The sequence below is a fragment of the Salvelinus sp. IW2-2015 genome, linkage group LG4q.1:29 (assembly GCF_002910315.2).
Source record: "Salvelinus sp. IW2-2015 linkage group LG4q.1:29, ASM291031v2, whole genome shotgun sequence".
Classification (NCBI taxonomy): domain Eukaryota; kingdom Metazoa; phylum Chordata; class Actinopteri; order Salmoniformes; family Salmonidae; genus Salvelinus; species Salvelinus sp. IW2-2015.
Window position 1 is genome coordinate 30,549,076 of NC_036842.1, and position 14,623 is coordinate 30,563,698.

At 43.4% G+C, this 14,623-nt stretch overlaps 1 protein-coding gene across 1 annotated transcript in view; it reads left to right on the forward strand.

The window, feature by feature from the left end:
- Positions 1 to 8,703: 8,703 nt before the first annotated feature.
- Positions 8,704 to 14,623, forward strand: part of LOC111961802 (microtubule-associated protein 1B) — a 35,125-nt gene continuing 29,205 nt past the window's right edge. Inside the window, exons 1-2 of the mRNA XM_023984340.3 lie at positions 8,704 to 8,965; positions 12,527 to 12,628. Of these exons, the coding sequence (XP_023840108.1) occupies positions 8,782 to 8,965; positions 12,527 to 12,628 (286 nt within the window). The 5' untranslated portion in view covers positions 8,704 to 8,781. The remainder of the gene's footprint in view (positions 8,966 to 12,526; positions 12,629 to 14,623) is intronic.

A 14,623-nucleotide genomic window follows, 5' to 3' on the forward strand; every position in this document is an offset into this window, starting at 1 on the left:
CCTTTGCAAACACATTCTCTTCCTAATTCGTTTTTTTTCCACCTGTATTTTGTCAGGTGAGTGAACATGGTGGTAAACTGTACTATTTGTATGGACCCTAGGTTACCCTTTCCCTTTGTTATCAGACTAATTGTATGTCGTATAACCTTAATTAGTGCTCCCGCTCACCTGATGTACCATGCCAGGTGTGTATAATACTGACATTAATGGGAGAGGGAAGGGGTTTTAAGGTGTGGTCTTTACTTCCAAATATCACTTAAATATAACTTCCAAATGAAGAGAGACAATGATACATAAAGTAAGCTGGGGGAAAAATGCAATTTTATTGACAACAGTGGATGGTTCTTAAAATAACCTTTGTGTCAGGGGACTCTTAAAAGAGCTGTTTCACTCCACGGCATACTGCCATGGGACTTCACCTGCTGGCAATGAGAAGTAGGTGGTCAGCTTCTCCCTCACGTGGAGTGCCTGTCTGGGGGCGTTGTTGGCACCTGCCCTGGTGACATCAGGTAGGTGACCATTTGGCGTGCCCATCTCCATCCGGAGCGGCTCCTGGAATGACCTCCGCAGGTAGTTGTGGAGAACACATTTGCAAACACATTCTTTCCTTCACGCAGGCATCGACATTTGAGGGGCTGAGACCAAGCACTCCGATACATTCTCCACCGGGCTGCCAGAATCCCAAAGGTGCATTCAACAATTAACCTTGCCCTGGACAATCGTTTGTTAAAGATCCTTACAGGCTTTGGCAATGGCAGCTGGCGTCCAGCGTAGAGCCTCATGAGGTTGGGTCTCAAAGGGAAGGCCTCGCCACCGACGAAGACGTGGGGAACTGTCACGCCCTGACCTTAGAGAGCCTTTTTATTCTCTATTTTGGTTAGGTCAGGGTGTGACTAGGGTGGGTACTCTAGTTTTTGTATTTCTAGGTTGGCCTGGTATGGTTCCCAATCAGAGGCAGCTGTCTATCGTTGTCTCTGATTGGGGATCATATTTAGGCAGCCTTTTTTCCACCTGTTGTGTGTGGGATCTTGTTTATGTATTGTTGCTTGTGAGCACTGCATAGCTTCACGTTTGTTCTGTTCTGTATTGTTTTGGTGAGTTTCATTTATTAAACATGTGGAACTCTACGCACGCTGCGCCTTGGTCCATTTATTCTACAGACGATCTTGACAGAAGATCCCACCACCCCAGGACCAAGCAGCGTGCCCAGGAGGACCAGACATCCTGGACGTGGGAGGATATATTGGACGGGAAAGGATCCTGGACGTGGGAGGAAATCCTGGCCGGAAAGGATTGCCTTCCATGGGAGCAGACGGAAGCAGCGAGGGAGGGACAGCGACGACACCGGGGTTCGCGGCCACGACGTAGGCCCAAGAAGCAGCCTCAAAAAAATTGGGGGGGGGGAGGCACACGGGGTGGTCGGCGGAGCCGAAAGGTGAACCAGAGCCAGTCCACACGGGGTGGTCGGCGGAGCCGAGGGGTGAACCAGAGCCAGTCTGGGAGAGGAAGGTGAACTTGGAGGGGAGTGAAGGGAGTGAATCAGAGACAGTCAGTGAGTTGATGGGGAAATTGGAGGAGAGAGTTATGAGAGAGCTGTTGTGTTGGTGCATGAGGCACGACATTCGCCCTAAGGAGCGTGTCCTCAGTTTAATGCCACCTGAGTCAGCTCTCCGTACTCGTCATGAGGAGTGTGCTATCCGTCTGGTGAAGACTACCGGTTCCATGCACCAGGTCTCCAGTACGCCTTCCCAGACCTGCACGTCCTGTGCCAGCTCTCTGCACTCACTTTGAGGAGCGTGCTATCGTTCTGGTACAATGTGTGCCGGTTCTACGCACCGTGTCTCCAGTGCGCCTCCACAGCCCGGTACGTCCTGTGCCATCTGTCCAGGACACGTTGTGCCAGCTCTACACTCCAGACCTCCAGTGCGCCTCTACAGCCCGGTACGTCCTGTGCCGGCTCCACGCTCCAGGCCTCCTGTGCGTCTCCCCAGCCCGGTACGTCCTGTGCCAGCTCCACGCTCCAGGCCTCCTGTGCGTCTCCCCAGCCCGGTNCTCCACGCTCCAGGCCTCCTGTGCGTCTCCCCAGCCCGGTACGTCCTGTGCCAGCTCCACGCTCCAGGCCTCCTGTGCGTCTCCCCAGCCCGGTAAGTCCTGTGCCGGCTCCACGCTCCAGGCCTCCTGTGCGTCTCCCCAGCCAGGCATGTATTTACCAACCAGACAGTCCCAAATGGCTTGTTCCACAGAGGGGACAATGCCTGCCACCGTAGACCATCCAACTCGGAAGCTGAATCCGATGGTCCTGTAGGAGTCCCCTGTCGCCAAGAATCTGAAATATAAATCAAAATAATTATCAATATTGTGTGTAACTTGAATTCCACCCACATATTCTATCTACTCATATAGCTACCTCATTACTGTTTATTATGCTCTACTAATTATATTGTAATACTCATCAACCATCATTAACAATGCCTTGAAACAGTACAATTCAGTCTATGACTATATCAATAAACTGTAGCCCAGGCCAACTCTACTCTTAGAAATAATGGTACTATCTACTTAAAAGGGTTCTCCGGCTGTCCCCATAGGAGAACCCCTTGGAGAACCATTTTTGGTTCCAGGTCGTACCGTTTTTGGTTCCAGGTAGAACCCTTTTGGTTCCAAGTAGAACACTATTGGGTTCCATGTATAACCTTTTCCACAAAGGGTTATACCTGGAACCAAAAAGGGTTATCCTATGGGGAAAGCAGAAGGACACTTTTGGAACCTTTTTCACTAAGAGTGTATGTGAGTCCAATAAGAATGTAATGAATGACTAACTGTCTTGAACAACAATGGGTCCTGGAGAAGACTAGCCTACCTTCATCAGTGCAGAATGCACCTCAACTTTCTTTTCATTTGGTAACATTGCATAATTAAAAAAGGATTATAAACCAACTTTGGATTATTAACCAACTTTTACATTCTGTAAAAGTACATCTGATATCAAGTAGGGACTATTAACTAGAGAGCCCTTTAGCTAGCTAGGTTGCACATAAAAACAATGTATCAAATATCAATCAATTATGGTATCAAAGGCTTTAAAAATGAACTAGAATTTAGCTTACCGGAGACAAATCGCCAGGCGTTCAACTGGGCTGATGGACTCCCGGTAGTTAGTATTCATCCGGGCAATCCTTGCTCCAACCATCTGTTGCAGGTGATCGAACTGGCTTCGGTCCAGACGAAAGTAACTTCGGAATTCCTCTTCAAACAGTCAAAGCTCTTGAATGAGACAGTGGACCTCCCCTGCCTGCTTTCGGGACTTTAACCATCTCTGGCCCCACACAGACCTGCACTTTCAGCGGGGCTGGTCCCGGCCCAACAGCGCGATCAAGACCACCTTCCTCAACGTTGGTCTCATTGTTGAAAGAGCCTACTCTGCTATCTTGACTATTTATTATTGCATTTCGCTCTGCATTTTTGAGGGAAATTATATTATTGGCTCTCACAATTAATCTGTGGATGTCATCGAATGAATAATATACTTGGCAAATAAATGAATAAAAATATAAAGAAATTCTACAGTCAAACTGTTTTTATTATGTTGTCCCACATTTTTTTTACTGGATATGTGTGCAGCAAAAATTCAACATTCACATGTTGCTACTTTCTGTCAAGTCTACGCATACAATTTGATGCATACATTAGATAAATCCAACATATGCACCACACAGAACACACTGCAACTGCCTCTGCAACGCAATGCTGCAAGGCAAATGCAGCGTTCCATTGGAAATGAATGTACTTCTGGTGTATCAAAATGCAATGACGGACCATTCCTCCATACAGAATCCTTCCAGATCCTTGATATCCTTTTCTGCACTTATAGACTGTCCTCTTCAATTCAAACCACAGGTTTTCAATGGGGTTCAAGTCCGGAGACTAAGATGGCCATTGCATAATGTTGATTTTGCTGCCAATTAACCAAATGATTTGTGGATTTTGATGTGTGCTTGAGGTTATTGTCTTTCTAAGATGCACTTGCGGATCTTAGTATAAAATAATTTCATTTCCCAATTTTTTGGAGCATACAATACAGCTCAAACAAGTACACAAATAATAATAAAAAATCGAGAAATGTCAGAAGCAATCCAATTAACAACTCAAATAACACTGTATCAGTAATCCAAATGCAATCTATGTGAATATTGTATATACGGTATAGTAGACTATCTTACATGAGTATACTTACTGGCCTACTGTGTCTTGCCTGAACCTTATGTAACAGACTCATATCCTACTCAACATTAATCACAGCGGGATACTGTTCAGTTCTTCTCTCTTTTCCTTCACTGAACACCAGCACTTTAGAGATAGCTCCGAGAGCACTACTACCCACAAGCTCTCCTCTCTCTCTAATGGCCCTGCAGTGCGTGGTGCCATGGAGATGAAGTCTTAATCTCTGACCCCATGCTGACGCAGGGCAGATGGCCGCCATCCCGCCAACAAACCATGGAAACGACCACTCTAATGTCAGATATGTCATTCAAAGTACAGTAGACACTGGTGAAATTTACAGCACACACCATAAAGAAGGTAAGGTACTGGAAGATACATGCTGCTCTGCATAGATCCTACTTCTGTAGTGCACAGCACTCTCCCTGTGTAACTGAGGCAATAAGGTGGTGCAGCGAGACAAGGAATTCCCCAAAGATCTGCCCTTTGATTCGCTGATAAAGGAAATGCACTGTGTGTATTGTGTATGCTTACCTACAGTATATGATGGACACTTCCCAACTCACCATGTGATTTTTTTCCCATGGACAGCCAACTATCTTTCTGAATTACAGCAGAACAATTGACTTGCTCCCTCCCAGGCCCTTACCGTTTACTTATTAAAGTCCTGGCCTGCCACCCACCCACCTCCCATCTCAACACATCAACACTCTCTCTCTCTCTCTCTCTCTCTCTCTCTCTCTCTCTCTCTCTCTCTCTCTCTCTCTCTCTCTCTCTCTCTCTCTCTCTCACACACACACACCGCCAATCTCCATCCCTTCTCCTCCTGTCTGTCTCTGGGAGACCAGGAGACTATGGGGGAAGGAGACTGACAGTGACAGCCTACTGCATATTTAATGTGTTCCTACTTTCCCAGCTGTAGATGATGAATGTTTGATGTGCTCTATCATCCCAGTGGCCTTAAGACAACGTTTCCCAAACTCAGTCCTTGGGACCCCAAGGGGTGCACGTTTTGGTTTTTGCCCTAGCACTACACAGCTGATTCAAATAATCAACTAATCACCAAGCTTTGATCATTTGAATAAGCTGTGTAGTGTTCGGGCAAAAACCCTTAAGACAACATGACCATACCCAGCCCCTTCCAACCCATACCTGGGCCCGTATTTACAAGTATCAGAGTGCGTGTTAGAAATGAATGAAATAGCGTTACTAGCACACGTAACCGTCCTCCCTCAAGTGTCTTAGACAATCGCCTCACCTCAAAAGCTAGCCAATGACGCGACACAACAGGATAATTAAAGCTGAGGATTACATTTCATACATCTCCATGTGCTACATTCACCCCTCAAATTTACTCAATAGCGACCCCAGCGCAACTGTAGATCCGGGTAACGGCAACCGCTGTAAAGAACGTCACGCTGCTTGCTTAGTGAGTACCACTTCCTCCTGATTCGGCTCACACTGAGGCTCAAACTCAGAACCTCTGCTTTGCTAGCACATGTGACCACCCTCCTGAAGCGTCTTAACAGTCGGCGCCTTGCAAAAAGCTAGCTAGTCGCTGGCGCAAGTGGGGACACTTCAGGCTGAGGAGTAAGTTTTACACATCCCCATGTGCTACACATGCATTAGCCGAACATCAATGGTTTGATATTTGAGAGTCATTATTTCTAATATGAATAGAGCCTACACTTTCTAGCGCTGTTTTGAGCTTCTAACACGGTAGGGATAACAAAGAAGGGAGTGGTTTGTGACTCACAGGAGCAGCAGCTCACGATATGTCAATTCATACACCCCCAACACCGCCAAAACACAACCAACGCTGGTTAAAGCTCAGTCTGATTGAATCTAGGCCCTAGTCTCTTTTCATTCCCAAAAGCTGTCTGGCTTTCATGTCCTTGCCGTTTCAATATTATTTTAATGTCAAAAGCTTTTTGTTTTCCGTGACAAAATCAACAAACTGTCAAATACAGTTTCTGTCCTAATAAAGAAGAACAGATCTGTTTATCGTGATGTATGAGGGAAGCTGGATGATTAAATTAAGGGAACACTAGTGTAGCCATGTTATTATCTGTGTATATATATATACAGTACCAGTCAAAAGTTTGGACACACCTACTGTACTCATTCAAGGGTTTTTCTTTATTTGTACTATTTTCTACATTGTAGAATAATAGTGAAGACATCAAAGCGATGAAATAACACATGTAGTAAGCAAAGTGTTAAACAAATCAAAATATATTTTATATTTGAGACTCTTCAAAGTAGCCACCCTTTGCCTTGATGACAGCTTTGTACACTATTGGCATTCTCTCAACCAGCTCCATGATGTAGTCACCTGGAATGCATTTCAATTAACACTGTGCCTTGTTAAAAGTTCATTTGTAGAAAGTCTTTCCTTCTTAATGCGTTTAAGACAATCAGTTGTGTTGTGATAAGGTAGAGGTGGTATACAGAAGACAGCCCTATTTGGTAAAAGTCCATATTATGGCAGGAACAGCTCAAATAAGCAAAGACAAACAACAGTCCATTATTACTTTAAAACATGAAAGTCAGTCATGGAAAATGTCAAGAACTTTGAAGGTTTCTTCAAGTACAGCCGCAAAAACCATCAAGCACCATGATGAACATATTTTATGTACACGCTGCTATTTCCCTGTTTTGCCTTCTTGCCAGGTCACCCTCGCAAATAAGGTTTTTAACCTCAATGGGTATTACCTGATTAAATAAAGGTTAAATTAATGAAAATGAAACTTGCTCTCATGAGGACCACCACAGGAAAGGAAGACCCAGAGTTACCTCTGCTGCAGAGGATAAGTTCATTAGAGTTAACTGCACCTACGATTGCAGCCCAAATAACTGCTTCACAGAGTTCAAGTAACAGACACATCTCAACATCAACTGTTCAGAGGAGACTGCGTGAATCAGGCCTTCATGGTCGAATTGCTGCCAAGAAACCACTACTAAAGGACACAAATAATAAGAAGAGACTTGCTTGGGCCAAGATACACAAGCAATGGACATTAGACCAGTGGAACTCTGTGTTTTGGTCTAATGAGTCCAAATTTGAGATTTTTGGTTCCAACCGCCGTGTCTTTGTGAGACGCAGAGTAGGTGAACGGATGATCTCCGCATGTGTGGTTCCCACCGTGAAGCACGGAGGTGGAGGTGTGATGGTGTGGGGGTGCTTTGCTGGTGACACTGTCAGTGATTTATTTAGAATTCAAGGCACACTTAACCAGTATGGCTACCACAGCATTCTGCAGCAATACGCCATCTCATCTGGTTTGGGCTTAGTAGGACTATCATTTGTTTTCAACAGGACAATGACCCATAACACACCTCCAGGCTGTGTAAGGGCTATGTGACCAAGAAGGAAAGTGATGGTGCTGCTTCAGATGACCTGGCCTCCACAATCACCGAACCTCAACCCAATTAAGATGGTTTGGGACGAGTTGGTGCACAGAGTGATGGAAAAGCAGACAACAAGTGCTCAGCATATGTGGGAACTCCTTCAAAACTGTTGGAAAAGCATTTCTCATGAAGCTGGTTGAGAGAATGCCAGGTGTGAAAAGCTGTCATCAAGGCAAAGGGTGGCTACTTTGAAGAATGTCAAATATAAAATAGATGTTGATTTGTTTAACACTTTTTTGGTCCTACATGATTCCATATGTGTTATTTCATAGTTTTGATGTCTTCACTATTATTCTACAACGTAGAGAATATTAAAAATAAAGAAACCCCTTGAATGAGTAGGTGTCTACAAACTTTTGACTGGTACTGTATGTGACATATCACTTATCAATTCAGTAGTAAACTTGCACATAAATGAAAGTAAAGGGCAGAAGGTGCTGATAGAGGAGAGCTTAGCTTACCTACTCATCATCCTGGTATTTGTGGGAATGACAGGTTCTGTGACAGCAGCCAGTATAGGGCAGTGACAGCGCAGACAGAGACAAGCACAGTACCTGAGGCAGAACCAATGGATCATACCTGAGATGATAAGATATTCTACATAAAACTGCCATGACACACACACACACACACACACACACACACACACACACACACACACACACACACACACACACACACACACACACACACACAACACACACACACTTTCATACACACAGAGAAGAAAGAGAGGGAGACAGAGAGAGAAAAAGAAAGAGAGAAAATAGTACAATTAAGATATCACACTTATATCCTTTCTAAAACATTTGTTGGCCAATATCAATAGGCCTACACCTGCATTAACAGATCTTCAAACATATAAAATAGTCATGGCACTTACCAAAATGAGAGGGGGCACGAAATTTGATTATAGAAAATTAGGCCTACACCAAAACATTTTGGGGAATCATCAATCTCCCGCTAAACAGCTTCCGGGGAGTTTGATTCGCTGCGGATGACGTCAGCTGTGAGCCCTCTCCTCCCCTGGTTACTGATCATGACACAATGTCTAGGGGTATAAAACGCAGGACCACTCCTTTCACGGCGTCTGGTGACTTCCTCTCATTTCCGTAGCTAGACAGGGGTGTGTGTTGTCCCGTGTAAGCGAGGATGGCGACGCTTGTGGAATCTGCAGACATTGAGACTTTAAGCAGCTCGAGCAACGTTATGGCATCCCCAATGTCCACGAGTCTCTCGCATCGTTTTGACGACAGCAAATTTTACCTGCTTGTGGTTATTGGAGAAATTGTCACGGAGGATCACTTGAAGTGTGCCATTGCGGATATAGAAAAAGGTAAGAAGACAGAGGGATGCTCCAGCCTTGCCCGGTGTTGAGGAGGTGCTGTAAGCTATCCACAGCCTAGGTGGTAGCAGCACAATCATCACTTTATGTGTTGAATGCTTTGTCATACAACTATAGCCGACCTTCTATTCTTATTTGGAATATTGTGAAAATAACAACATCGTGCGCCAAGTCTGGATGTCATGTTTTGTAACCTTGAACTTAGGCTGCCTACTTTATGTATAACACAATCTCATTTTGGATACATCGACCTCCATAGGCATTAGGCTATAAAGCAATAGCCCACCTGAATGGAAAACGTAATGATTTTGTTGTTGTTGAAGTGATGTGATATTGCTGGCTGCGCGCACAGCCCCTCCCAGGGGGGTATCTGCAAATCTGTGGGAAGCGCAAATCAAACAGATGGCATCCGTCGACACCCCAACAACCTTCCCCCGCTCCTCTTCTCCCTGTCTCCATACACATTCTATATAAGGACTGCAGGCTACACCTTTCCATAACACAATCTATTCTGCAGTGTTGCTTTAAATCAGCCACACGTGGTAAAGATGCCGAGAATGATTCAGCATTCTTATTGTGCGTCAATAAGACATTATTTCTATTGAGATGTCATGCGCACCAGTGAGAGGGTATCGACCACCCCAGGGAAACACCTAGCGTCTGCTTGTTTTGGTGTGGTGCATCCGTTGTTTCGTTGTCAGAAATGTATACATAGGCCTATTGTTATAAAGGGGTCCAAGCCTATTGTCCCTTCTACCCATGCGTAAATCATTAAAAAAGATATACATATTTTTCGGTGTTAAATAGCCTCGTCTACACTGTGCATTCTCAATTACTGAGACAGCTTTTCTTTCACTGTGTCCATTTACAGAACAACAAAGGATGGTGTAGGCTACTTATTGGCAGGTGTGGGCACTCCAATAGTACTGTATTTTGAACAGGATGTTGCTTTGTCTACGTGCGTGATAACCTTCCTCTTGCTGCTGCATCTTAAATCACCCACCGTGCCCGCCCCAGCGGGACCCATCCCATCCCCATCCCTACTTTCTTGTTTCCGCATCCAGCTCTCTCTCATCCGACACCGGCATGTAGGCGTGGCCCACTCCGCACTGCGGTCCCTACGGAAAGTCGTAGGGAGCGCTATTCAAACACAAAGGGCGTTTCTGATTGACAGGTTTGTGGGGACACAGGTTGGTATGACAAGAAGAAACTATGGCGGAAGAACAAAATGTGTGGGCGGATTACGGCACCATGTTTCATAAAATGTTGGAACAAAGGATGAAAAACCTGCTGAGGCCTAATTCAAAGGAATGATGTCTTTGAAAATTCATGCTATGATTTTCCTACTGTCCTTTTTGTTTACAGTATAAACACACTATTAATAAAGCTTTCATAATTTAGTCCATGTGAAACATTCAATTACCGGTTATGTTTATTAGATAGGGCAAAGTAGGTTTTCAGGCATATAGGCTAATTGTTATTATGGCAAATATGATCATATACCTACTACGCCATGAATGAATGCTTTTTTAAAGGAAAAACAACACTTTTGTTTTGAAACATTATTATTGTTATAATAATTATTGTGTTAGGTAGCTTATTATGTGAGAACTATTAAATATCTGTGATTTGAATGGGTTGATAGTGCCATGACCTCATGTCAAGTCAAATATCAATCAGAGGAATTGTACACAACAGCAACAGTTCCAGTAATCCTTCGTTATCTTCTAGGAAGGCATTGTTTCTCCTGTTGAATCATGTTCCACATTATTATTCTCCTAAAAACAATTTTTTAACTGCACTGTTCTAAATGTCTTGTATTACATTGATTCTTTTTTATATATAGCCACTTCAGAAACTATGTTTTATCACCCATCTACACACAATACCCCATTATGACAAAGTGAAAACATGTTTTAGAAATGTTAACATTGATTGAAAATGAAATATAACAATATCTAATTTACATAAGTATTCATAGCCCTGAGTCAATACTTTGTAGAAGTATCTTTGGCAGCGATTACAGCTGTGAGTCTTTCTGAGTAAGTCTCTAAGAGCTTTCAACACCTTGATTGTGCAACATTTGCCTGTTATTCTTTTCAAAAACCTTCAAGCTCTGTCAAATTGGTTGTTGATCATTGCTAGACAATCATTTTCAGGTCTTGGCATAGAGTTTCAAGTAGATGTAAGTCAAAACAGTAACTTGGCCACTCAGGAACATTCACTGTCTTCTTGGTAAGCAACTCCAGTGTAGATTTGGCCTAATTAGGTGAATTAATCTCCCAGTGTCTGGTGGAAAGCAGACTGAACCAGGTTCTCCTCTAGGATTTTGCCTGTGCTTAGCTCCATTATGTTAATATTTTATATTTATCCTGAAAAACTCCCCAGTCCTTAATCATACAAGCATATCATAACATAATGCAGCCATCACTATGCTTGAAAATATGGATAGGGGTACTCAGTAATGTGGTGTATTGGATTTTCCCCAAACATAACACTTTGTATTCAGGACAAAAAGATATTGCTTTGCCATTTTTTTCCAGTATTACTTTAGTGCCTTGTTGCAAACAGGGTGCATGTTTTGGAATCTTTTTATTCTGTTCACGCTTCCTTCTTTTCACTCTGTCATTTAGGTTAGTATTGTGGAGTAACTACAATGGTCCTGTTCCATGCTCAGTTTTCTCCTATCACAGCCATTAACCCCTAACTGTTTTAAAGTCACCATTGGCCTCATGGTGAAATCCCTGAGCGGTTTCCTTCCTCTCTGGCAACTGAGTTAGGAACGACACATGTATCTTTGTCGTGACTGGGTGTATTGATACACCATCCTAAGTGTAATTAGTAACTTCACCATGCTCAAATGGATATTCAATGTTTGTTGTTTTTTCCCCCGCCCAATTTAGAATTGTTTTGTAAAACATAATTCCACTTTAATTCAGGCTGTAACACATGTGAATACTTTCTAAAGGCACTGTATATATGATATATTGATTTTATCTGTAATATTTTATGAATTGAATTGGGTCAAGTTAGTAGCCTTGCATTGGTGTTGCTTTGCAATTGTATTTTAGCAACACAGGAAATGTTCCTATTTTCCAATAAAGTTCATCAGAGTTTAAACACACCCAGTTTCATTACAGTAAGTAACAGTGTCATGGAGAGAGGATAGATGACAACAGAACCCAGGTTATGACTCAGCCTTGGCTAGCAGCACCACCCGCAGCCCCTGGCAAACTAAAGCTAAAGCACTTTATAGATATTTCCTATTATAGATTTCCTCTCTCATGCCAAATGGTACATGTTCATTACAGGACAGACCCAATGAAATGGAAGAGTGAGACCAACTTTGAATAGATGCTGGTGACATTGAGACTCATGAATTGAAAAAATCTGAACCTTTTGCCTGCTACAAGCCAAAGCCAAGGCCCCTGATGCAAAATCTATGGGGAATATCGATTGTGTGCCAGCCTCTGCCAGGCTAGCCTAGTGATGGATGAAGTGGGTTCTGCACTCATGTCATTCTTTCCATTGATTGTTTTGTTTTCTGTGCAGGGATTCGCTCATGGGACACCAACCTCATCGACTGTAACCTGGATCAGGAACTAAAGCTCTTTGTCTCCAGACATTCAGCCCGTTTCTCTGCAGATGTACGAGGTAAGGTCAAGCACAAAAATGTGAAGAAGTGACAATGCAATCTTGCATGTTTACCAAAGGATATTCACCTGTACATCACTTCTTTACAATCTCTCTCTCTCTCTCTCCTCCCTCTCTCTCTCTCACACTCCCTCTCTCTTTCACTCCCTCTCTCTCTCTCGCTCCTCTCTCTCTCTCTCTCTCTCTCTCTCTCTCTCTCTCCTCTTCTCTCCTTCTCTCGCTCTCTCTCTCTCTCTCTCCTTCCCTTCTCTCTCTCTCTCTCTCTCTCTCTCTCTCTCTCTCTCTCTCTCTCTCTCTCTCTCTCGTCTCTCTCTCTCTGTTTCTCAATTCAATTCAAGGGGCTTTATTGGCATGGGAAACATATGTTAACATTGCCAAAGCAAGTGAGGTAGATAATATACAAAAGTGAAATAAACAATAAAAATGAACCGTAAACATTACACTCACAGAAGTTTCAAATAATAAAGACATTACAAATGTCATATTATGTGTATATATACAGTGTTGTAATGATGTACAAATGGTCAAAGTACAAAAGGGAAATAAATAAGCATAAATATGGGTTGTATTTACAATGGTGTTGTTCTTCACTGGTTGACCTTTTCTTGTGGCAACAGGTCACAAATCTTGCTGCTGTGATGGCACACTGTGGTATTTCACCCAGTAGATATGGGAGTTTATCAAAATTGGGTTTGTTTTCGAATTCTTTGTGGATCTGTGTAATCTGAGGGAAATATGTGCCTCTAATATGGTTATACATTTGGCAGGAGTTAGGAAGTGCAGCTCAGTTTCCACCTCATTTTGTGGCAGTGTGCACATAGCCTGTCTTTACTTGAGAGCCAGGTCTGCCTACGGCGGCCTTTCTCAATAGCAAGGCTATGCTCACTGAGTCTGTACATAGTCTTAGCTTTCCTTAAGTTTGGGTCAGTCACATGGTCAGGTAGTCTGCACTGTGTACTCTCTGTTTAGGGCCAAATAGCATTCTAGTTTGCTCTGTTTTTTTGTTAATTCTTTCCAGTGTGTCAAGTAATTATCTTTTTATTTTCTCATGATTTGGTTGGGTCGAATTGTGTTGCTGTCCTGGGGCTCTGTGGGGTGTGTTTGTGTTTGTGAACATAGGACCAGCTTGCTTAGGTGACTCTTCTCCAGGTTCATCTCTCTGTAGGTGATGCATTGTTATGGACGGTTTGGGAATCGCTTCCTTTTAGGTGTTTGTAGAATTTAACGGCTCTTTTCTGGATTTTGATAATTAGCGGGTATCGGCCTAAATCTGCTCTGCATGCATTATTTGGTGTTCTACGTTGTACATGGAGGATATTTTTGCAGAATTCTGCATGCAGTCTCAATTTGGTGTTTGTCCCATTTTCTCTCTCACTCCTCTCTGTTTCGCTCTCACTCACTCCCTCTGTCTCGCTCTCTTTCTCACTCCCTCTAACTCTCTCTCTCTCTGTACTGTGGTTAGTTACTAGGTTCAGTAACCCCCAGCAGTGTACAGTGTGTGATCTCTGAGCTGTCTGAGATTGTATTATGTATCCCTGGATCTGCAGTGTCAGTGGTGAGCTTTGCCGTGTCCCTATAGTGTGGGCAGTGAAGGAGTAGTACTAATGGACTAATGAGTCTATAGCTAGCAGGACATCTGGTGGGCAGGGTGCCCTTGACTGGGAACAGACAAGAGGTCCCATTTTTTTTAACCTTATGTCATACTAATAACCTACATGTTATTTCATTGTAATTACACTGTGAACATTGCTTTTATTAGTAAGGAATATTGTCTCTATTGCACAGTACAACCCACAGTACGCCTCTCTCCTAAGAGAGATCTCACTGTAGGAGAGAGGTGTTGATCTCAGTGTAGGAGAGAGGTGTTGATCTCACTGTAGGAGAGAGGTGTTGATCTCACTGTAGGAGAGAGGTGTTGATCTCAGTGTAGGAGAGAGGTGTTGATCTCAGTGTAGGAGAGAGGTGTTGATCTCAGTGTAAGAGAGAGTTGTTGAT